Source organism: Panicum hallii, chromosome 9 (assembly GCF_002211085.1).
Source record: "Panicum hallii strain FIL2 chromosome 9, PHallii_v3.1, whole genome shotgun sequence".
Lineage (NCBI taxonomy): Eukaryota > Viridiplantae > Streptophyta > Magnoliopsida > Poales > Poaceae > Panicum > Panicum hallii.
The window spans coordinates 68038342-68060761 of NC_038050.1; the positions used below are offsets into that span (position 1 = coordinate 68038342).

Consider the following 22420-nt stretch of genomic DNA (forward strand, 5'->3'; position numbering starts at 1 on the left):
CATGAAACATTGGATGGGGCTGATCGATTCGTCAGACAAGTACTTATGGTGGTAGAAACTAACGGAGGTGATTTTTGCTGTAGGAATAAATGAGTCATATAGTAGAAGAAAATAAGCTACTCGAGCTCCACCCCGACTAAAAGGGTAGGGTAGTTGTTCAAAAATATTAAAAGGGTAGGGTTCCAATAAAGAGGATAGCGTGCAGATGCAGACCTGCTGGTGAACGGAGACGGCGGCGAGGAGCATGCCGAACTGCCGATTCGGCGCGGTCCACCTCTCCGACGGCATCGTCTGCTTCCCTCCCTCTCGGAGACGAGAGGCGCGCGAGCTGAATGGCAATGGAGGAGGAGGGCGGAAGGCGGAGCCGCGCAGGCGAGGTGGCCGGCCGGAGCTCGGCGTTGAGGAGTGGAGGGGCTGGTCGACAAGAGAGGAGAGATCGGCAGGCCCCACGATCCATGTTTCCCATGGGCCGGCTGGGTCGTGGACATTGTCGGTGGTCGAATTTTAAAAAAAAAATTTAAAAAAAATTAAATTCGAAAATTAAAAAAATTAAATTCGAAAAGGGTGTCGATTTGGAAAATTTCAAAAAATGGGTACCTCCTGCCCGATCAACGGACGAAAGGCGTGGGACCGGACACCTCCCGCCCATCCAATCGGCGGGAGGTGCCTCTTCGTGAATAAGAAAAGTTGAAATTTTAACCATCCCTCCCGTGGCGGCAAAGGCATCCCGCCTGTCCAACGGGCAGGATGTGCTCTTTTTCTTATTTTTTTTCAAATTTATATTTTACAAACTATTTAAAATTCATACTTTTTCAAATACAAGATTTATTGACCATACTCTTTTATATACATATAAAATTTTAGTTCAATTTTACGAAGAAGATTACGGTATCTAAAACTCGTACGAAGATGGTTAAACGATAACGTTTTGTAACGTAGAATCCAAATATTACGATAGTACGATACATCAAGCCATTGAAAATAAAATAGTATGATAAAAAATAATTTAAATATATAGAGTCCATCGAATCAGGAGTATCTACTCCGCCTGTTCCGGTCCTCGCGCTCTCTTGGTCCTCCCCCCTAGTCCTAGGCCGTTGACGCATGTGCCCCTCCGAGTACGTGAGTGCATTTGGAGCACGGTGAGGACGAGGCGGAGGAGGTGCCAGCGTGAACAGGTCATTCTAGGACTGTAGAGGTGGAGCGTCATACTTCTGGTAGGGACCAATGATGTCTGGCCCGGCGCCACCGGCCTCCAACTCCGACAAACTGACGGAGCCGCCGTCCCAGTCCGACACACCGAATAGACCACCGTGTGCAGAAGCTCCCATCGACCACGCATGCTGAGTATAGCTCTGAGAATATGGAGCAGCTGGTGTCGAACCCGACGGGAGAGACGTTCCTAGAGTATAGGTGCCAAACGTCTGAGGCTCCATTCTTGCAGAAGAAAATCCCATTGCCGTCGAATGCATGACTATAAAAACAAACGAAATTAGTCATGTAAATTAAAGTTGATCGAAATGGCAATTATAAAGGACTTACAACTCGAACTGGCGGCAGTACCGCTGGACACTGCGTGTGGTGTTGCAGAGGTCGATGGGCCAGCTGTGTACACGTGGGCGGACGCATGAGATGAACTGGAGGCCCCCACATCGTCAGTGCACGTAACGCTCGCGTCAAGTTGTCATGAATCCGACGAAAGCTCTCTTTATACCGTGCCTCCGGTACACATACTCCACAGTCAAACAACGTGATCTGAGATGCAGTTTCAACCTCCGCGCAGTGGATCAGATCGATCTGCATGAGTAATGAGAAGCAGAGTAATATTGTTATCGATTTTTTTTAAAAAATATATATGTATACAAAAGAGTATGGCGAATAAATCTTATATTTGAAAAAAATATAAATTTTAAATAGTTTGTAAAACATAAATTTGAATAAAAATAAGAAAAAAAGGCCATGCCTTTGCCGCCGCGGGAGGGACCTCTTCACGAATAAGAAAAGTTTCTTATTCTCGAAGAGACACCTCCCGCCCGTTAGGTGGGCGGGAGGTGTCCGGCCCCACGCTTCCCGCCCATTAATTGGGCGGGAGGTATCTTTTCTGAAATTTTTCAAATCGGCACCCCTTTTCGAATTTAATTTTTTCACCCTTTTTTTTAAAAAATTCGCCTGTGGTCTACTCTCCAGATGGGCCAGATCCATTTATCTGATGGGCCGAATGGAATCGTGTATTTGTGTCGGACAAAACGGCGAAAAAAGAGAGCGGCAGAGAGGAGCCGACGAAGCCGAACCAGTGCCGGCACGGCGGACGGAGAAACATGGCAGGGAAAGCCGGCGGACTCAAGGGGGTTGCCCTCATCGGCGGCGGGGCCAACAGCACGGTCTCCGGCGCCCTACACTTCTTCCAGGACCCCACCACCGGTACCGCTCTCTCGAACTCTGCGGGTCCGTCGGAAGTCCTAGCTCACCTCTTCTCGCTGCTGATGTTTGTTCCCCGTGTCTGTGCTAGGGTACACCGAGGTGAGGGGCAAGGTCACGGGCCTGGCTCCGGGCATGCATGGATTCCACATCCACGTCTTCGGCGACACCACCAACGGCTGCAACTCCACCGGTGCGTCGCCTTCGTTGCCTGTCATGGATTCGTGGTTGCTTGGTTTGTGACGGGTGCTGTCGAATTGGGAATACTGCTTGATGTGCCAGTGAATCACAACTGTGTCGAAACTCGAAACGTTTTAAGCGACTCAAGTAGCCCTCAAGATGTGTAAAATCTGTGTAATTGGGGATTTCGTGAACCGGTTCAGCTGTACAGTGAAGATATAGCGATATGGTAGGTTCAGATGTCACGCAAGCTTGTCGTGCATAAATACTGGTTATGTATATGTACATGCACTTTTAGATAAGGGGAAAGGTATATATACATGTTACCGCAGAAATTCCTATGTCTAGGAGAGGTTTTACTAAACCTTCATCTGGTCTGTTGCTAACTTCACCTTTGCTATTGAATGAAACTACTTCAGCAGCTATTGATGAAATGGCCAAATGGGCATTCAAAACTGGTAGTGAATCAGAGAATTGCGAAATTTAATGTTTGCTATGGAATAAGTTTCATTATTTCTGTATTTCATCATCCTTTTGTTATGACTATAATATCAGACTGCTAGCTACTGCCCTCTTCGTATTAGTCTACTGGAACCATAGTGCAGCTAGGTGTCAAACGCTACATCATTACTAGTACAAGGGTTTTATCCTTTTGTAAGATCCTGCGTGATCAAGGGAAATTGAGTTGCTTATTGCAAACATATTTTTTACTGTACAATTTTTCCCTAGTGTCTCGCAACAATACATGTTATAGTTTCGCTGGTATCCATCATTCTTATTGCTGTTCTGAAAGATTTATTTGCTTCATAGGGCCCCATTTTAACCCTCACAATAAGCCCCATGGAGCACCATTTGATGATGAACGACATGTGGGTGACTTGGGAAACATAGCAGCCAACAAAGATGGTTAGTACTAAGCCTAATCTAAGATCCTTTAATCTCTAAGGAACATGTATGTTTATGAAATATTTCCTGTCTCCTAATAATGCCTCAAATACTTATTTCAGGAGTTGCAGAAGTGTTCATAAGGGACCTACAGGTTTGGTTGTCTCAAAGGCTGCAAATATGAGCCCGTTATTTTGAATATTGATCTACTGATAATCTGTCTCTGCTTCTTTCTGAAGATTTCATTGAGTGGGCCTCATTCCATACTGGGAAGGGCAGTTGTTGTTCATGCTGATCCTGATGATCTAGGGAGGGGTAAGTATGCTTGTATTACCACTGCAATTATATTGTAGCTCTTAGAAAATTGAAGGCCCCCTATTATACCTTGCATGTTCATCATTAATGTAGATAGGGCCTCGTCTTTCTGGAAATATTTTATTGAATGTTGGATGTAGACAGAATAACTGACTTTGCCACCTGCTCAATGGAGATTTTACTGCCAATTAAACCAATATCATTTGTTGATATTAGAGTGTATTATTTCATTCAATCATGACAGTTGTGGCTTCAAGGATAGTACCATGTTGCAGCATTACCATGCCATTTGCTACGCCATGCAACACTTGAAACCAAGAACTATTCGTCAATATTTTGATCTCTGTTTCTGCTTTGTAGATAAGGCTTCATGAGATTCTGTTCTCCATTGATTGCTCATTAGCAGTATTTATACAGGGATAGCATTGGCTAAAGAAAAAACATTCATAGTGTGATAACTGTTTAAAAAGTTGTCATATAGTTACACATTGGATGTTGAATTCTTATGAGTACTGGTTACAGGTTCAATCGCCACAGATATCATTTGGATGCTACAAGTGGAAAAAAAATCCATGTTTTGACCTAATTCTTCACTCATTTGTGCACTTTTTTTTAACCTGGTTTTGCATGTTTTCTTCATACTCTTTTCAACTGCCCATTGCTCTGCTGCACTTCAAGCATCAAAGTATTTTGATCCTTGTTTCCCATTTTCTGCAATAATCAGCAAACTCGTGATTCCTTAATAATTGTTCTAGTGTGAGGCATCTTCGTATTTTCTTAACTGCTTCTGACTATGTTCAATTGATATTTTTGAAGGTGGCCATGAACTCAGCAAGTCAACAGGAAATGCAGGAGCTAGAATTGGATGTGGTAAAGACAAAGCCTTTCTGTATTGTTGCAAGCTGCAGGAAAGCGACTGGCATTTTTCTTACAAATTTTTTTTGAAGCAAGTCTAACAGAAAGTTCTAAAACTAGAAGTGTACATCCACAGATTCGTGTACTATAACAGAAGTTGCTTTAGGTTGCATAAATGACCCCTCTGATCGATGGCACTTACATGTACATCTGCCTTCTTTTTTGCAAGGACTTACATGTACATCTGTCAATAACTTGCAGGTATCATTGGAATTCAGTCTTCAGTTTAACAAGTACCAGCTTAGTTCCATCAGAAAAAAAAGGACCAAAGGATATGTCATGGTATATGCAGATAGTGCGGAGACATGGAAACGATGTGCATTGTTCTGGACCTGGACCATTTCAAGACTAAACATTTTAGTACCCTTACTGTCTTCAGTGATGTATACAATAATCTTATTACTATCGGAATAAGAAGAAAATTGCCAGTAGATTCTTGCATTGACTTCTGCATGTCCTGAACAATGGTATCTGTGCTTATCAGTAGCTATAAGCCTATGTGCAAAACCCCTTTGAAAGGGAAAGCTACAAGGTCTAAAAATGGTGCTGCTTTTGGATTCGTGCACTAGAAATGCCTTTAATCGAATGGCAAGCTCTATTATGGTATACTGGTATTGACTCAAATTTGGTCTGCTTCCACCGGGTCACCAACCAAACGTTCTTCCTGTGATGGTAAATCTGGCCATGGATTCATTTCACCGTGTCCCCTGGATCACTGATCACTCTCGTACCTGCCCTGACCGTCTTCTTCCCTTCAATCCTTTTGTTTCAACTTCAAACTCGTGCTACATCCCGTTGCTAACTGATTCAAATATGTTCATTCACTGATCCAGACTCGTTTTGATCAGCCTTCTTGCTGCACAAGAATCAATCGCCTGACAGCATATGACGTCCTGCGCAGCAGCCGGCCGGCTGATCCTCGCGAGGAGTGAGTTCCCAGTCCCTAGACACTGAACAACTGCAGCTTCTCGCAAGGTAGAAGCAGACAAGAACAAGAGAACAGGCAGCGTCAATACGGCTTACAAGACGGTAACTTTGTTTAGGCCCCGGCGATGCCGATACCAAGGTCAGCCCTAGCAAGAAATGCCTCGACGGGAACCGGACACCCGGGAAGACGTCAGGCGCCAAGCCGTGCCGCGCCCGCCCTGCCCAGGCGCGTCCCAAACAACGATGCGCGCCGGGCTCGGCGCGACGCGCGCGCCCGTCGGCATAAAACTGTGCGCGGGAGACGGACCGGTCGGCCGAGCCCGGGAGGATCGGAGGGCGCGGTGGCCTTGGCGCCTTCCCGCTTGGCCCCGGGCGGGCGCCGTGCGGGCGCAGCCGGATGCCGCGGGGCCGCGACGCCGGCTACGGACACCGCCCGCGCGCGGCACGCGCCACCGGCCGATGCCGCCACGGAAAAGCGGCTCGTGGACTTTGTGGGATCGAGACGAGCACGAGGGGGGCGCGCGCGCGAACGGGGTCGCGAACCGAACGGTGCCTTGCGGCAAGTTTGAGACGGGTAAAGAACGCGACCCGAGTGGCGCGGGCGTACGTGGCCGCGCCCGGGATGCCTGGAGGGCGGCTGGGCGACGGGCCGGGCGGCCGTCGACGGCGTGCGAGCCACGGCGCGCGCGGCCGGCAGCATCCGTGGGCGACTGGGCGGCGACACCATTATTTTTGCGTGTCCTCCGGGCCCTGGCCTGAGCGTGCGTGCCGTGCCGCGGGGTTGCCGTGGCGACACCGGCGTTGCAGCGCGCGCGTGCGTCCTCTCCGTCCGATGCGCGGGGGAGGCAGACCGACCGTTCCTGCGGTCCGAAGCCTGTGGCCAGGTATACTATTCCGTCGTAGCGTCGTGTCTTGGTGAGGTACGAAGGGACTGGTTGGCCTGGCCCGTCACCCGTGACGACTCACGAATCTACCCATCCGGCTTGCAATTTTCTCTCCTTCCGTTTGTCCACGAGAGATCGTGCCAAAAGGTACACGGTGCACCTACCTACGTAGCACGTCGGTACGTGCATGCGTGCAGCCAGAATAGCTAGCATAAAGTTTGTTATTCTCCTGGATCCATACACTTTCAGAATAAAATATTTGTACAAGAACATACATACAGAAGGTCGCATACTCACACATGCATGTACGTGTAACTCGACTACTAGTATATACCAAGGCAAGAATCACTAACAAGTTTATACCAACACAAAGGTACTTCAAAAGGAACGTAGAAATGCGACACGCATGGGTTTGAAAAGGAAGGGCATGGAGAGTCAAAATTCGCTTTCGTTTCGGTTCTTATTTTCGCTTCATTCATTTTTATACCAGTGTAGTATAGTTACCAAGATTGAGTTCAATCACATCGTTGATCAATGCTCTCTTCTTCATCTTTTGAGAACCTTTAGAAGCAATCAAGGTTGATTTATCCAGAGTAATGATCAAAACCAACATATCCAACGGTGCGAGTGCAGTCAATTGCATAGCTCCCATGTCTGGAAAGATGAGTTCACACACACCGGCCCATGTAGATATTACACACTCTGATACATGTAGCAGCAGCAGTAAAATCTAGTAAGACTGCACACACGAAATCCAACAAAAACCCAGAGAGCAGGCGCCCAATACTTTGGATTTCCAGCACGGAGTCCGCAACAAATCAAAGCAGATGTGAACCGTGTGAAAAGATGGGACTGTTCCAGCCAATTTTTTGCCCCCCAGTTTGCCCAAACGGAGCACGCAGCGATCCTTCTCGGACGAAACCAAAGATGGATCCAGGCCGGCCCACACGGAGCAGATCCTGCCTCTGGATCAACGAAAGCAACCGCATCACTGGCGCCGGCGATCAATTGTTTTAGCAGCGGCGGTCACAGAAAGAGGATTCAGGATTGCACCCCATGCACCCCCTGTGCTTTCGCACGGCTTTGCTTTACCAGAACTCGAGGGCCGGGGAAAAAAGAGGTTAGCTGCTCACGCCGGCTGGCAACGTTTGCTACTGCTAGTTTAAATTTCAGTTTGGATCGATGCAAAGCAAAGGAAATGATGTGTTTTGTGATCATCTCCATCATGACCAGCTTTGTTTTTTGTAAGCTCTCGTAGGAAAGCACAAAGTGTCAACCCAGATGACCTCAAAGCAAAACCAACTTACACAGAAAAACAGGTTGAAAAATCAAAAGGTGGTCGAACCGTATTGCTTGTAGGCTCCACGAAATACTACCTGCTGCTTAACGGATGATTTGGGGGTTCTACGGAGTGGCCGACAGGGTTACGGCAAAAGCTCGGAAAGGAAAAAACCGTCGTGACTCGATCTCCACGTCACTTTCTTCCTCCTCGCTCTCAGCGTTTGAAATTTCTCAACGGGAGGTGACCTCAGAGCGAGGGCCCCGTCCTAACTCGGTCGTGCATCATCACGCATGGAGCCATGGAGCCTTGCCGGTTGGTTTCTGCGCTGAACTGTTTGGGAGGCCGTGGACTCGTGCTGTCGTGTGACATTGTCGCGTGTTTGAACTTTGAAACGAGTCCAAGCCCTTGCTGTCGTCGTATGATACTACTTTACTGTCCAAAGTTTTTTTTTTGTATTTTAAAATTTCGGTTCGAGCCAAGCACATGCTGAATTGACCAAACCGAGAGATGAACAGCAGCCAATCACAGTGAGATCAGCAAGAATCTGGTGCAGAAAGGGGTTGATTTTACTCACATTTTTTGGGATGTTATTATACATGGATTCAAGAATATCATAGGCGCTAAGAACTAGAGAGAGGGAAAAAAGTTGGCAAAAGATTAACTTAGCATAATATGGCATCGGAGTTATGCTGTATGGAGAAAATTCTCGGGTCGCCACGCAGCACCGATCGAGATCAGATCCTCTGCTGCTGTTGGTAATGGTGGTGGTGCTGCTGGTGAAGTCCGGCGTGCCGGCGTAGCGGCTGCTGCACCGGCTTCTGCTTGAACTCCGGCTTCTGCTTGAACTTCTCGCCGACGATGGAGATGAGGCCGCCGAGCGGCGGGCGCATCTTGGCGCGGTAGGATATCTCGTCGTAGGGCCGGCGGTAGAAGCGCAGGAACGGGAGGAAGGACTCGCGCTCGCGCTCCACGCGGCTGGCCTGCCCGTCCTTGCGGAACGCGAACAGCATGGACGGCGACTGCAGGAACGACGGGCGCGGCGTCCGCGGGAACTGCTGCGGCGCCGGCGGCGGGGTCTTCTGGCCCTTGGCGGCGGCGGACGGCGTCAGCGGCCCGCCCCCGCCGCCGCGCGGGAACGGCGGCGGCGTGGCGGCCGTGGAGCGCAGCGCGGCGGGGGACGCGAAGGAGAAGGAGCGCGCGGAGAGCGGGGACGCGCCGACGAGCGACGGGCTGCTGGTGGGCACCACGGAGCGCGAGCCCACGGACGCCGGGATGGTGGAGAGGTACCACGGCTTGACGGGGTTGTCGGTGGGGGTGACGGAGAACCGCGACGAGGCCGAGCCGACGCCGGCCTTCCCCACGACGGCCGCCGCCGCCGCCGGCTCGAACCGCAGCGACGCCGTCCGCGGGTACGCCGTGAACGAGGCGTCCTCCAGCGAGTCCTCGAAGTCCAGCGAGCACACCACCGCCGTCGCCGGCGCCAGTTCCACGAACGGCCGCACTCCCTGCACACGGATGCAGCAGAATCGAACATGCATGCCACTGTTACGTTCCTTGACCCAATGCCGATTGCCGAGAGCGCAGCGAGACAACCACAGCGGCGCGTACCTTCCAGAGGACGGAGAAGAGGGATGGCGGGTCGATGACGAAGGCGCGGTGGAGGCGGCCGGGGTAGTAGTCGGCGACGATCTTGAGCGTGCCCATGAGCAGGTTGAGGAACGCCGACGCCGAGCGGAAAAAGCCTGCGCCGCAAAGGAGATTCGCATCGTCTCGTCAGTCAGCCGTCCAGTCAACCCCACCCACTCGACTCCGCTCCACAGTCCACACCCTTTTCCTCCCTGAATCCCTGCGGACGCCACGGCCCGCACTTTCCCGGGGCGAGCTCAATCATTTTTTCCTACTCCTACTACTCGTTTCGTTCAAACCGCACCGGCGGGAAGCGGAGCTGCTGCCGGCGAGAACGGCCCGGCCGCCCCAAAAGCGGCGGCCGTGCCTGCCACCGTGCCAAAGCGCTCGTTCGGTCAAGGCCCGGGACCACGGCCACGCCACGCCGCGGCAGCGGGCATGGCAACGCGACCCGAGCCGACCGGACCCGAGGCCGCGGCCCGCGGGGGGACAGCGAGCGCAGGCGCAGAGCCGACGCAGCAGCTGGTGCGGTGGGGGGGTCTGACCCTCTGAGCACAGAGCACAGAGCAGAGGCTTCACCGAGCCAGCCAGCCGCATGTGCGCGTCTGCCCGGCGGAGGCGGTACCGCACCGCCACTAACCAGAGTACCAGACCACCGCGGCTGGGCTCTTGCAAGAGCCAGTGCTGCACTGGCTGCTTCGTTCTCTGACTGGAATTTTTTCCTTCGTTTTTCTGGAGGAGCAGAGGACAAATACCACCAAGATCGAAATGGAGCGTAGCACGCGGGGTATTTTTGTATCGGTTCTGAGGGTGAGGAGGGTCAGCGGGTAGCTTACTTGCGTCGAAGAGGAGGACGAACTGGTCCACGAACCGGGACATGCACGCGACGGCCACCTCCAGCGTGAACACCAGCAGGCGCACGAACCTACCAAAACCGAAGTGTGAGAAGCTCTAGCTGGGGAAGAGATGAAAGAAAGGGCATGTCGGGCAAGTAGCTCCTACGATTTCTGGGAGTGGAACTTGGGGTAGTCCTGCTTGATTCGAAACACCTGCGTGAACAGAAACAGATTCCAGTCAGAGCCCATCAGGTTGTTCGAAGCAATTTTTTTGAAGAAAAGTTTGTCTGAAGCAAAACCGCAGACGCTTGGCACTTAGCAAGATCTGCGTGTGATGCGTACCACGACAGGGCGTCCGTCGTCGTCGTGGCCGGCGACGAAGGCCACGCCGTCGGCGAGCTCGGCGGAGAACTCGTCGGCCATGATGTGATCTGCTCCGCACAGAGAAAGCAGGCCCGTTGTTAGCAGCTCCACGAGCGAGCGAGCAAACAATCATTCAGACATAATAGCACCAAACGGATCGCCCTGTTGGCGCACTGTACTTCGAAAACACTTCCAGGAATGAACCGAATCGGCAGGCACCGCAATAAATTCTGCGCAGCCGGCACAGTAGCTTGACTAGAAATGCACTGTGCCGTAGGTATCTATCGGCAGCTGCAAGAACAGGCCACGGCGGGCGGCTGCTCGAGCAGAGCAGAGCAGAGCGGCATTAATGGACAGCTTCCTTTTGTTCATGTCCCAACCAGGCAACCACCACGGATTTCGAAAAGAAAGGAGGAGGAGAGGGGCCGAGGCGGGAGCGAGCTCCCGGCGAATGGGAGCTGAGCGTACCAGCTCCGACGGTCTCCCTCCATGAGAGGACGGTCCTCAGGTGCTTCGCCGCCTTCTTCACGCTCTCCCCCCGCGACCGCAGGAACCGCTCGACGCACGCGTCGTTGCAGTACTGCGCCTGCTCGCCGCCATGGCCGACCAGGAAACAAGCTTAGGGGAGACGAACGGAGGCAGAGATGTATGTACAGGAAGCAAAGCTAGCTGGTTCTCGGGCCGTCACCTGCTTGGCGGACAGCGGCGCCTGCTTGCGCAGCAGCTTGCGGACGGCCTCGATCTTCTCCCTCTCCTTGGCGTCCACCTTGTCGATGGCCATCGCTGGAGCTCTCACGAGGAGGAAGGAAGAAGGGGAGGTGGGAGTAGAAGAGGGGAGTGGTGTGAACTGTGAACTGTGAAGTGGTGTGGTGGGGTGGCGAGAGAAGTGAGAGAGGAAAGGGGAGTGACCGAGCGAGCGAGAGGAGGAGAGAGTATTATAAGCCGGGCGGGGTGCCGTTCAACTCACAGGTTGAACGGGGGCGTCCGAGACCGCGCGCTGACGGCAACGGGAACGAGCACACGGCAAAAGGCAAACGGCAACGGAGTTTGGACTTTGGACGTCCACTTTTGCCGGTTTTCCTTTCTTCCACCAGCATCCATGTTTCCAAGCAAGTAATCCGTGTGTAGGCCGATTCAAACTAAGAAATCACTAGGAAAAAAATTGAGACGTCAGTGTAACAATTGAATGTTTCTTTTAACACTCAAATACCAAGTTAACATCCAAACTTAGTACCCAATCATATACCATGTGATTGGTAAGTTGTATCAGCACCCTATCCACACTCACGGGATGCAACATTTTCATATATATTTGGCTGTCTAGTCAGGGGCGAAGCCACATTGGCTTTCCCTGGTGATGCACCAATGGTGAAAAATAAATTTCTAGTGGGTTACTCAATATTTACCATGCAAATATATCAATTTTGTTCTATGTAATGGAGAGTGCACCAGGATCATTTCAATCCTAGCTCCGCCCCTGTGTGTGTAGTATCTTTCCCAATCCGGTCAATTCGTTTAGGACCATGCCCGATGGAACGTAGTGGTTGAGCTTTGCTACCAAGCCAAGATGACGCGTTACAACCTAATGCCCACATGGGCACACAGTTCATTGAAAATCATGAATGTCTACCCAACCAACCATACATCATAGAACCAAACATGAATACATGATGACATGCATCTACGTCACTAGGTTCAAGAAATCTTGGTATAGATGCTCGGGAAAGCCGGAGCCAAGCAACTTACCCATCACAGGATAGTCAATGCATGAATGTCAGGATATAGGGCTACCAACAATTAGATGATGGTTGCAGACGTGGCAGAAGCAATAGATGGAGCTATGTAGGTTAGTGTATGATGCGAAAGCCAGCAAGCATCAACTCATGATGGGATACAATGATTCCATCATGAGTTTACGGGATTAGATGAGGCAAGATGATGAATCCATCTCAATTTATGGGATATCCACTCAATGGCTGCCAATTGGATCGATAAGATGATGCTGGGAAGGCATGAAACTTGAAAGTACTCCTTAATCTTTTTGAAATGATGTCTTGATTAAAGACCAGTTCTTTCAAATGAGTTGATCGAGGTGGTAGTCATCAGAGTGCCATTGATATTTACTTTAAAAACTGTTATGTCATGAATGGACAAAGTGATAAGAAATTTCTTTTGGCAAGGTGGTAGCTCCAAGAGAAAACGTATCACCTTGACAAAGTGGTCTGAAATCCTTAGGAGCAAGAAGAAACAGGGTTTAGGGGTGAAAACCTTAGGAAGTTAAACATCAATTTTCTGTTTAAATGGTGGTGGAGGTTAGTTGATCCATTAGTTGGACGGAGAGCTAACTTATAGTAGATGGATCGTAGTTAATAAATTACACATGACTTGTAAACTTTTATTCGCTCAATAAAAGTTGTCAATTTTTATCATCATGCCCGTCGCTACTAAAGTTTTTATTTTCAAAAAAAAAAAAGACACCATGCATGCCAATGGAGCGGACATGCGCGGTCAGGCTTCTACAGTCGTTCACATGTCACGATGCTTCGACTAGCGGTGTTATTCTCTGAAACAAAACGTCGTCACCGGCATAGCCGAAGCAGAGAAGCAGGGAAGCCCTTGCACTGCATGCATGCGTCGCTGCATAGCAAGAGACCAGCCGTCGGTTGGGGCGTCGCGCTCGCCGCGCAGCAAGGTAGCGGGCACCCGCGCATGCATGGCGGCTGGCTCGGCGCCGACGCCGGACATGCGTCGAGATCGAGCTCGATCGCGAGACGTACGCATGCATGCGCCGCTGCTGTTCGCACGTGGGGTTTCCCCCGTGGCTAACCACCAAGCGAGCAACAGGCAACCTGTGATCAGGGGTGTCCATTAGCGCCGCTCTCGTCCGGGATTAGCATCAACCGTAGCTACTGGTAGCTAGCTTGCACGCCTGGCCCTCTAGGCTTGTGATCTCGACGTACAGGCCGGGCCGGGGACAGCGAGAGGTAATAGCCTTGACGGCGATGGGAGAAGTCTTCGTTGGGCCTGCACTCGATCATGTGATCTCGGCGATCCGTGTCAGGGCTGCCTTGGCATCTCGGTGGCTTTCGCCGCCATGCACGATGACACATCACTGCATCACACAACCAACCGCCGCTGCGCCTTTTCGCCATGGACTACTCCGATCGCCCCGTACGCAGGTCTGGGTCATTGTCACGGCAGCTCATCGTAGCTACCTACCTACCATGGCCCTCCGTCTGCTGCTGTTTCGTCCCGAATCTCCGTTGCTTATGCTGGGTCACGGAGAAATGTGGGAGCCATGCATCAGCCATGGGCCATGGCAAACTCGGGCAAGCTAGCTAGCATGCAGCAATCGGTTTCGCACGAATTAACAAGTGCAGGTCTAGGCGTTTGTGTGCCGTTAACAAGTACAGCGTAACTGTATCCAATAGGAATGTTTGAACTTCAAATTAGTGCCAACTAGTACGTGCCGCGCAAATGATTGCCGATTGATTGTTGATCCCGTGCTGCAATGATTGTCTCGCTCGCTACTTTGCTGCCACCAAAGCTTAAAAGCTTGAAGAGCCTCGTTGCGTGCCTCAGTGATGGATCGATCGAGCCATTGCTTTGGAGCTTTGGTGGTTCACAAGGCTGCACCTGCACGATCGGGCATGCGTGTCCACGACGAGACAGATGGACATGAAACCAGCTCAGGTACTCAGGTAGATAGTGGATTAGTGGGCGACCAACAGAGGGGTACAAGATTTGCACGCAGGCACCCAGCAGCGCCACCCACAGTGGTGGTAGTGGCGGGGGCTCCTATATACCTTTCGGAGGATGGATAAGGCATACGTCTATAAAACCTGCTAAGGCTAAGTAACAATAAAAATAGTGTATGGAATCCAAATTAAAGATCTGAATTCAGCAAAATTCAATAATATAAAAAGTTGAATTCAACATTTTATGAAAAATCGATCAACATTTAAAAATAGTAGATTCAATATTTTTTACCAACTATTTTAACATATTAAGAGCATAGATTAAATATTTATCAAAATCTAGAATATTTTTTTCAAAATCAATTGCCATATCTTCTTCTCCAGCGTAGGGGAAGAAGATGTGGCGAGCGGGGCCGGCGGCGGCTGCGCGCTGCAGGGCCGTGTAGGTGCGGCGTGCCGGGCCGGCGGTAGCACACGGCCGGTTGCGCGCGGGGGCGGCGGCGGGAACGGGGGAGGGCAGAAGGCAGAGAGAGGAGTTATCTTAGGGTTGGGGTGGAGAAGATCCAAGAAACATAGGCTTTCGCACGAATCTCAAACATCCGGGCGCGGTGGGCGAATAAGATTCCCGGTAGTGGCGCCTCTAGCGCTCTACCATGCCTTGATTGGATCTGGATAGGGCTGGGCTTGAGGTTGTTGGATCGGAGCCCGTGAGCCGGCACTGGACCTAACTGGGCACGCAGGCCTGGCCCAGCCCGGACAAGATTTCGAAATGGAAAGCTTCCTTCAGTCCCACTACTGACGTATGCGTGCGGCGCCCTCGCGGGCAAGCCGGCAGCCAAACACAGTACTGCCGGCGGTGAGGCGCGAGACGAGCAAAAGCGGCACCTCGTCCCGGGCCTTTATCCGCAAAAAACTGGCCGCCACGGCCGCGACAGTGCTGGCAGCTTACCTAACCGCCCTTTTCCAGCTTTCCTCCCGACCCCCCGAGTCCAAAGATCCCCGTGCAGCATACAACCCAAGCCGAGGCCGAGCACGCCGTCCGGTCCCCGTCGGCAGACGCCGCCACCGCCGCCGTGGGGCCTGCCCGCCTTTTACAGTCCCCGACGCCGGGAAACAGAGGAGAACTCCACCGGCGAGCGTGCGTTGCATGCATGCACGCATGCAAACTAAACTTGCAAGTTGCAACGCATGGCCTGGTTGGGCTGGTTGACCCATGGAGGGGACGCGCGCGGGGGTCGGGTCGGGCGAGTTGGCGGCGAGCGCCGCGTCGGCTTGCGCCCGGCGGAATCCCGGGGCCGAGGACGAGGACGATGAGGCGACGGGGGAGACGGGGACGCGAGAGGGGATAGGCCGGGCAGGCGCGCGCTGGCGCTGAGGGTGAGGGGCTGCGTCGCCCATTGGGGTTGGTTTTGTTTCGGCTCCGGGCCTGCTGCCTCCATTGTTTGGGATAGTCTCGCAAGGTCCGGCGGGTTCGCGTCAGCGTCGACGCATCCCGTCGCCGCAGCGGTTGGCCTGGCCCCCTGCCTACCACTAGCTCTACCCGCGCCTGCCTGCCTGCCTGCCTGCGTTGCAGCGACACCACCATGGTGGCCATGGTGGAGCCCCGTGATTGCTCGATCGGTGGATGGGTCGATTGATTGATGGATTTGGTGGGTTCGGCTCGGCTCGGCTCTCTCCGCGCGATTTCATTTTTTTTCATGAAGCCATGATGAACAGAACAGCTTCATTTTACAAATCATCTGAGAGAAAAAAATGATTCCATATTTAGATTTCTGAAAATTTGATACGTTGGTGCTCGTACATGAAACAACAGAAAATCTGCAGATATGAATGATGGTGCCTGTACTGGTTCTCTATTTTTTTCATTAGAAAAAGAAGAAGAAGACATGTGTGTTGCAGCAGACTACCAGTATGTACTCCAAGGCCGTGTTGCTTCCATCGGGCCGTCATGGGGATGAGAGAACTCCAATGGCTCTGCTGCCTGCACTCGATCGAGCCGCTGGGCTCAGGCTTCGTACGAGGCAGGGCATGCATTTCCCATTTGAAGGTTGCCATTTTGCGAGGTACGAATGTACCATCCCTCTCACATGATCGAGCGCCACGCCAGAGCCAAACAGGGCAAGCACCTTGACTGCGATTTCCCAGCTTACCGTTCATCTCCCCGAGAAGCTCGACGCTGAACGAGGCGTACTCAGGTCCTTGTCGGCAATGAGATGATGCAAGAACAAGCGGCAGGTTTCGGTCAGTCCAAATGGCTAGCTCCCTGCCTGACTGCCTCAGCAGCTCCACTAGCTACGCCCTAGCTAGCTAGCTGGGCGATCAGAGAGAGCTCGTGCATGTATGCATGCGCGCGGTTTCAGGCAAACCTACCCCAGCGTCGAAGTTGTCAAATAAACAATCACCATTCCCGGCCACCTGCAGGCAGTCATTGACCTATATATAATGTAGTACGCGTATTTTCTATAGGATTACCTGACAGGTGAGGTGACGTGTGTATGCAAGAGCTTCCACACGTACTGGTCGTATTTCTCAAAAGTTCAGTTTTTTTTAAATATTTCTCAAAGTTACTGCAAAGTTTCCCCCATCGGATGCAATGCAATTCTTATACTGCCCTTTTTAAAAAAAATGCAGTTCCTCTCGAGTCAGAAACAGAAACGGAATTCATCTGGACAGATCGCGCGAAATCCGAAGACGACTACTGCTCACAGCGCATACAGCCGCTGCACACGCAGTGCTCGGTAGCTAGGAGGAATGTTCCCAACTCTGTGAGTACAGGCACTGTACGCGGACTCGTTGCGACGGGTCACGTACGCGGTAGGCGGGTGGGCGCGCTGGAGCCTAGAGCTGCAGTGCTACCAACCAAGGGGAGAGGGCGATCAGATTCGGGCCCCTACTGAGAAATTAGGTTGGTTCCGGCAGCGGTCGCAGCTAGCGCTCTCGTTCGTTTCCGGAAAAGGCCACTGGGGGCGCAATGATTTACGGGGCGGACCACCGCGGATCACGCGGAATGTCGGGGCGCCGGGCCCCCATGTCTGCACCCCCTACCTCACCTACTCGACGAACAGCTACTGCTAGGACCCTCCAGTTCTCACCACGCAAAGCAAAGCTGCAGTGTGGCGATGCAGCTATAGCTTAACCACCGCCCTCAAGTCATTAGAATACTATTAGTAGTGGACAAATCCAAAAGCGCGAGTATTGTATGGTTGTGGATCGTGCCGGCCGGGGTCAACCGCGTTTGAATCGCTCAACATGCCGTGCAAGGAAGGATTCGGGCATCATTGACAATCATGCCTCGCGCTCATCATGTTCTTAATGGTCGATGCCACCCAGCCACTGTCTCGGGGCCCCACGCGCGGGAACCTGCTGCGAACTCCCAAGCCGTGACACGCACGCGCAGCGCGCGGCGCGACACGCTCAAGCGTGCGTCGCGTGTGGCCTTGTCTTGTTCGTTGTTCCTTCCTGCAGGGCCGTCCGTTCGATCACTCCATTGGTCGTCACCCGGCGGCAGCTGGCTTATGATAGCCAAAGCCAAGCCAGCTCCAGGTATGAGGTAGCAGTATCTCAGTATCCGGGAGTTATCGGCGGCAGTCAGGGTTTCAAATTTGAAACAAAAAAACTGCTTGGACGACGGACAATTGCTGCCTGGTCTGGTGGTACCACTGGTCGATCTGTCTAGCTAGAACTCAGAACTGCTCTCGTAAAAGTCCACGCGGCGAGCGGTGAGCGACGACCAGCGCCGCAACGGATCGCCCTGTTCCACACCTGTGTCGTTGCACTTTATTTGCATGGATCTGGCCGCTGGATTCAAACAATCCAGTGATGCACGTAGAGACAGATACAGAGAGAGAGAGAGAGGATCAGAGATGAGAGCAAGTCCCGCGGGTGTTCTTTTTCCTGGGTTCTCACTTCTCGCCGGACACGATCGACGATCTCCCACCCACTAGCCCCGCAGCGATTGCGTGCCGGGGTCCAGCCCGCCCAATCATGCCGCTAATCTTACCACTCGCTCCTGTGCCCCATGCACGCACGTCCCCTCAGGCCTCAGCCGTGCCGCTCTCGATGCGCGGCCGTGCGGGTTTTCAGCGCACAGGGGCGCAGCCATGCTGTGCTCGCGGTGGCCGACTGGCTGGCTGAACTGACCGCCGCTACCTCCCCGTGTCCGCTGGGCTGCCGGCTGCTCGTGATCCGGCACCCGCGCGGGAAATGGGGCTCGTGTTCGGGAGATTTTTCGACGGGGCGCGGTGATTACTGGCGCCGGCTGGCGTTGAGCGTGGGAGGAGGGGGTTCCGGTTCCGGATCTAGCGTCTGACGTGCCGATGCGCAGTGCGGTGCAGGTCGCTCTACCTGTATCCGAGTTTGAACTTGTCTACTTGGGGGGCTTGGGATTTGGGAATGATTCATGGCTCAGTTGTCAAAGAGGGAAGACGATAGCAATTCTTTGGTGCTGAAGTGGTGTACTGTAATCAGGTCCCCGGAGACCGGAGGAGGGGGAGAGGTGAGGGCAATCATTTTTGGCCTGATTCGTCCTCAGTGGCAACATCGACTTGTCGGATCTTTTACATGTTTAAACTGCACGGCGAGGCTTTGCTGCATGTTCTGAGAAAGGAAACAGTACTCACAGAGAGTCAGTCACACAGTTCATGGCACTGAATCATCATCAGCCCGAGCGCAAATCGATGGCAGGCCCAAATCCGTATGCCATCTTGGGTTGGGCTTAGCGAGCTTAGATTTTTTTTCCAGCTTCGATTGGGCCCATATAAACTAACGATGCAACAGATCACGTTTCATTGGCCCATTTAGTGGGCCCAGATCTAAGACAGACCAGGCACACGCAGTTGCAGCAAGGGCCCAGGTCGGGCGGCTACGCGGCGATCGATCAGGCCATGCTCAGTCCACACAAGCGTACACTCTCCCCCGCGCTTCCCGACTCTTCCAGGAAGAACCCGACCGACCTCGGCGGACTCAGCGGCGACGCCTGTCGGCGTGCGCGCGCCGCGTGCGTGCCCGCGGTCTCTCGTCGTCTCCAGAAGATGCACCCCGGCGCCCCGCATCTCCCTCTTCTTCTACCTGCTTCCTCCCCCTTCCCCCCCACTCCGCACCCCCACAGATCACGCTCGCACCGCCACTGCTGTTCTCTTCTCTGAAGAAGCGTCGCAAAGCCCCGCCCCGGAGACCCCCCGTCGCCTGGTCAAGTAAGTAATCTCCCCGCCCCCTTCACCTGTACTTCCTTGCTTCGAACTGTGATCTCGTTAGTTGTAGCGATGCGTGCAGCATGCTTTCAGTGTTAGCAGTCAATGCTGCACGCTCGCATTCGGCAATCCGCACCGCCAGTAGGTTCCCTTGCTAGGATACTAATGCTGTGCTTCTATGCGGACTTGCGGAGCTCGCGGTAGCATAGGGCGATAGATGGTGCGGTTCGTTTGCTGAATACCGCTAGGGGTCACCTAGGTTTTGCACTGAACATGGAATGGGAAAGGGGGACTGAAGAAAGTCATGAAATTGCACAGATCATGTACGTATAATTGTGCTCGTTTTGCCTCCTAAGCCTCGCTTCCCTTTTGTGGTAATTCAGCGTATCACTGTATTTATGTTTACAGCTTTGTAAGCCTCTAATTGAGGAGTGACACGCAATTTGTCAGGGTTTGCCCATATCTACTATCTGAATATATAATGGCTGATACCACTAGTGCTAGAAGAACTACTTGATTCAACTCACTACTGCTAGACGAACTACTTGATTCAACCCGAAAAGTGGTTGTAGTTATATGAAATTGATCGCCAAATTTGTGTTTTCTTTACATATAGGCACAAATAGTTGAAGGTTTGTGGAATTAACTCTAAATGTTAAATGTTAAAAGACTGGCTCGTTCCTACTCTTGTCCAGTACTTGTTTTATAATTTTAAAGTTTCTTGTCTTTTAAAGAACAAGTCTGATGACAATGTATAACGGGTGCAATATTGCTTTGTAGGATGGCTGAACAGCTGTATACTGTGGCATCGGATAGTGAAACCACGGGGGAAGACAAATCACAGCCATCATTTCCTGATGTGGCTATCGGCATTGACATTGGGACTTCCAAATGCAGTGTTGCCGTTTGGAACGGCCACCAAGTTGAGCTCTTAAAAAACACCCGCAATCAGAAAGGGATGAGGTCATATGTCATGTTCAAAGATGACAATCTTTCAGCAGGAGTTACTGGAGGAGCAGCTCAGGAAAATGCACATGAGGAAAGAGATATCTTGTCAGGAAGTGCCATATTCAACATGAAACGCCTGATTGGACGAATGGACACGGATGAAGTAGTTCAAGCAAGCAAGACCCTCCCTTTTCTTGTACAAACATTGGGTATTGGCGTGAGACCATTTATTGCAGCGCTGGTGAACAATATGTGGCGATCTACAACCCCTGAAGAAGTTCTTGCCATCTTTCTGCTTGAATTGAAGGCCTTGGTAGAGATGCATCTTAAACATCCGGTGAGGAATGCTGTGCTTACCATTCCAGTTGCATTCAGTCGCTTTCAACAGACTAGGATTGAGAGAGCTTGTGCAATTGCTGGGCTGCATGTGTTGAGGTTGATGCCAGAGCCTACTGCTGTCGCACTTCTGTATGCTCAGCAGCAGCAGCAGCTTATGCACGACAACATGGGAAGTGGCATCGAGAAAATTGCCCTGATATTTAACATGGGTGCTGGGTACTGTGATGTAGCTGTGGCCGCCACCGCTGGAGGTGTTTCTCAAATAAGAGCATTATCAGGATGCACTGTTGGTGGAGAGGATATCCTCCAGAATATAATGCGCCATGTTCTTCCCAATTTTGACATTTTATATGCTGGTCAGACAATGGATAGAATAAGGTCGATGGGTCTACTGCGAATTGCAACTCAGGATGCAATTCACAGACTGGCTAACCAGGAGACTGTGGAGATTAATGTAGATTTGGGGAATGGCCAGAAATTGTCCAAAGTGCTAGACCATTCAGAGTTCGAACAAGTTAATCGAGCGATTTTTGAGAAGTGCGAGAACATCATCAACCAGTGCTTGCTTGATGCAAAGTTAGTCCCAGAGGATATCAATGATGTCATATTGGTTGGAGGGTGTTCCAGGATCCCCAGAATCAGAAGCCTTGTCCTGGGCTTGTGCAAGAAGGAAATCTCTTACAAGAACATAGATGCCCTAGAAGCTGCTGTTTCAGGTGCTGCGTTGGAAGGAGCCATCGCTTCGGGAGTTACTGATCCTTCAGGGACCTTGGATCTTCTGACAATTCAGGCGACCCCTATGAACCTGGGAATCCGCGTAGATGGTGATAACTTTGCAGCAATTATTCCCAGGAACACAACAGTTCCAGCAAGGAGGGACATGCTGTTCACAACGACACACGACAACCAGACTGAAGCACTCATCGCTGTGTATGAAGGAGAAGGGGAACGTGCTGAAGACAACCATCTGTTAGGGTACTTCAAGATCACTGGCATTCCACCAGCGCCCAAGGGATCGGTTGAGATCAGTGTGTGCATGGACATCGACGCTTCCAATGTCCTCAGAGTGTTTGCAGGAGTCGTCAAGCCTCAAGGGCCAGCCATTCCTCCCTTCATCGAGGTGAGGATGCCGACGCTGGATGATGGTCATGGTTGGTGTGGGCAGGCTCTGGCAAAGATGTATGGCAAGAGACTCGACCTTGCTGTTCTCCCCAAGATGCTGCAGCCTTGAGATGCTTACCGTGGCCCCGTAAGTAGCTAGTGCGTTGTGTGTACTCTGGTTGCTCAATGTTCACTGTCTCGTGGTCTCTCATGGTCCCTGACCTTGGGCGACTACTGTTTGCGTTGCTGGGCGGTCTACAGAACGAAGCTATCGGTGTCATCCTTGTACAATAATGTGTCACCCCTACATGTAGTCGAATGAATGTTGCGCGTGTTCCGAGTTTTCAGAGTTTGTCGAGTGCCGTACAAAGCAGGCATTGCGCGAGAATGTCTTGTAACAATTTATGCATACATGTCTGTGTATCTTGGGTTGCTGGAAAAACTTGGAAGAGCCCATGTGTATGATGGATGACTCTCACAAGTCGCAACAGACACCAAATTGCAGAATGGAAAC

The 22420-nt window shown here is 51.8% G+C and overlaps 3 protein-coding genes across 4 annotated transcripts; 2 read left to right on the forward strand and 1 right to left on the reverse strand.

Moving 5' to 3' along the window:
- Window positions 1–2225: 2225 nt before the first annotated feature.
- LOC112874002 (superoxide dismutase [Cu-Zn] 2-like) lies at window positions 2226–5154 on the forward strand. 2 transcript variants are annotated; one of them, XM_025937135.1, is made up of 7 exons: window positions 2226–2421; window positions 2510–2611; window positions 3409–3504; window positions 3606–3637; window positions 3723–3798; window positions 4615–4706; window positions 4915–5154. In XM_025937135.1, exons 1-7 carry the CDS (start codon window positions 2319–2321, stop codon window positions 5125–5127), a joined length of 714 nt encoding a protein of 237 aa, XP_025792920.1. In that variant the 5' UTR covers window positions 2226–2318; the 3' UTR covers window positions 5128–5154. The 2 variants fall into 2 exon arrangements, with proteins under 2 accessions (XP_025792920.1, XP_025792921.1); XM_025937136.1 differs by having other exon boundaries at window positions 2242–2421; window positions 4615–4668; window positions 4915–5088.
- A 3197-nt stretch (window positions 5155–8351) lies between these two features.
- On the reverse strand, window positions 8352–11518 carry LOC112876723. The gene is made up of 7 exons (XM_025940891.1): window positions 11320–11518; window positions 11100–11217; window positions 10611–10699; window positions 10435–10481; window positions 10269–10357; window positions 9415–9548; window positions 8352–9311 (listed from the first exon to the last, which is right to left on the reverse strand). The coding sequence occupies exons 1-7, from the start codon at window positions 11410–11412 to the stop codon at window positions 8541–8543; spliced, it is 1341 nt and encodes a 446-aa protein (XP_025796676.1). The 5' UTR covers window positions 11413–11518; the 3' UTR covers window positions 8352–8540.
- A 7739-nt stretch (window positions 11519–19257) lies between these two features.
- Window positions 19258–22258, forward strand: LOC112878065 (heat shock 70 kDa protein 8). The gene is made up of 2 exons (XM_025942463.1): window positions 19258–19521; window positions 20299–22258. The coding sequence occupies exon 2, from the start codon at window positions 20300–20302 to the stop codon at window positions 22034–22036; it is 1737 nt and encodes a 578-aa protein (XP_025798248.1). The 5' UTR covers window positions 19258–19521; window position 20299; the 3' UTR covers window positions 22037–22258.
- Window positions 22259–22420: the final 162 nt, after the last annotated feature.

Excerpts from the sequence above, each read along its gene's own strand:
- LOC112876723 (XM_025940891.1), bottom strand. The coding sequence starts at position 11,412 with ATGGCCATCGACAAGGTGGACGCCAAGGAGAGGGAGAAGATCGAGGCC. Across the intron at positions 10,482-10,610 it reads ACGACGGACGCCCTGTCGTG|GTGTTTCGAATCAAGCAGGA; the intron begins GTACGCATCACA and ends CTGTTCACGCAG. Across the intron at positions 9,549-10,268 it reads CGTCCTCCTCTTCGACGCAA|GCTTTTTCCGCTCGGCGTCG; the intron begins GTAAGCTACCCG and ends TTTGCGGCGCAG.
- LOC112878065 (XM_025942463.1), top strand. The coding sequence starts at position 20,300 with ATGGCTGAACAGCTGTATACTGTGGCATCGGATAGTGAAACCACGGGG.
- LOC112874002 (XM_025937135.1), top strand. The coding sequence starts at position 2,319 with ATGGCAGGGAAAGCCGGCGGACTCAAGGGGGTTGCCCTCATCGGCGGC. Across the intron at positions 2,422-2,509 it reads CTTCCAGGACCCCACCACCG|GGTACACCGAGGTGAGGGGC; the intron begins GTACCGCTCTCT and ends TGTCTGTGCTAG. Across the intron at positions 3,505-3,605 it reads CATAGCAGCCAACAAAGATG|GAGTTGCAGAAGTGTTCATA; the intron begins GTTAGTACTAAG and ends TACTTATTTCAG.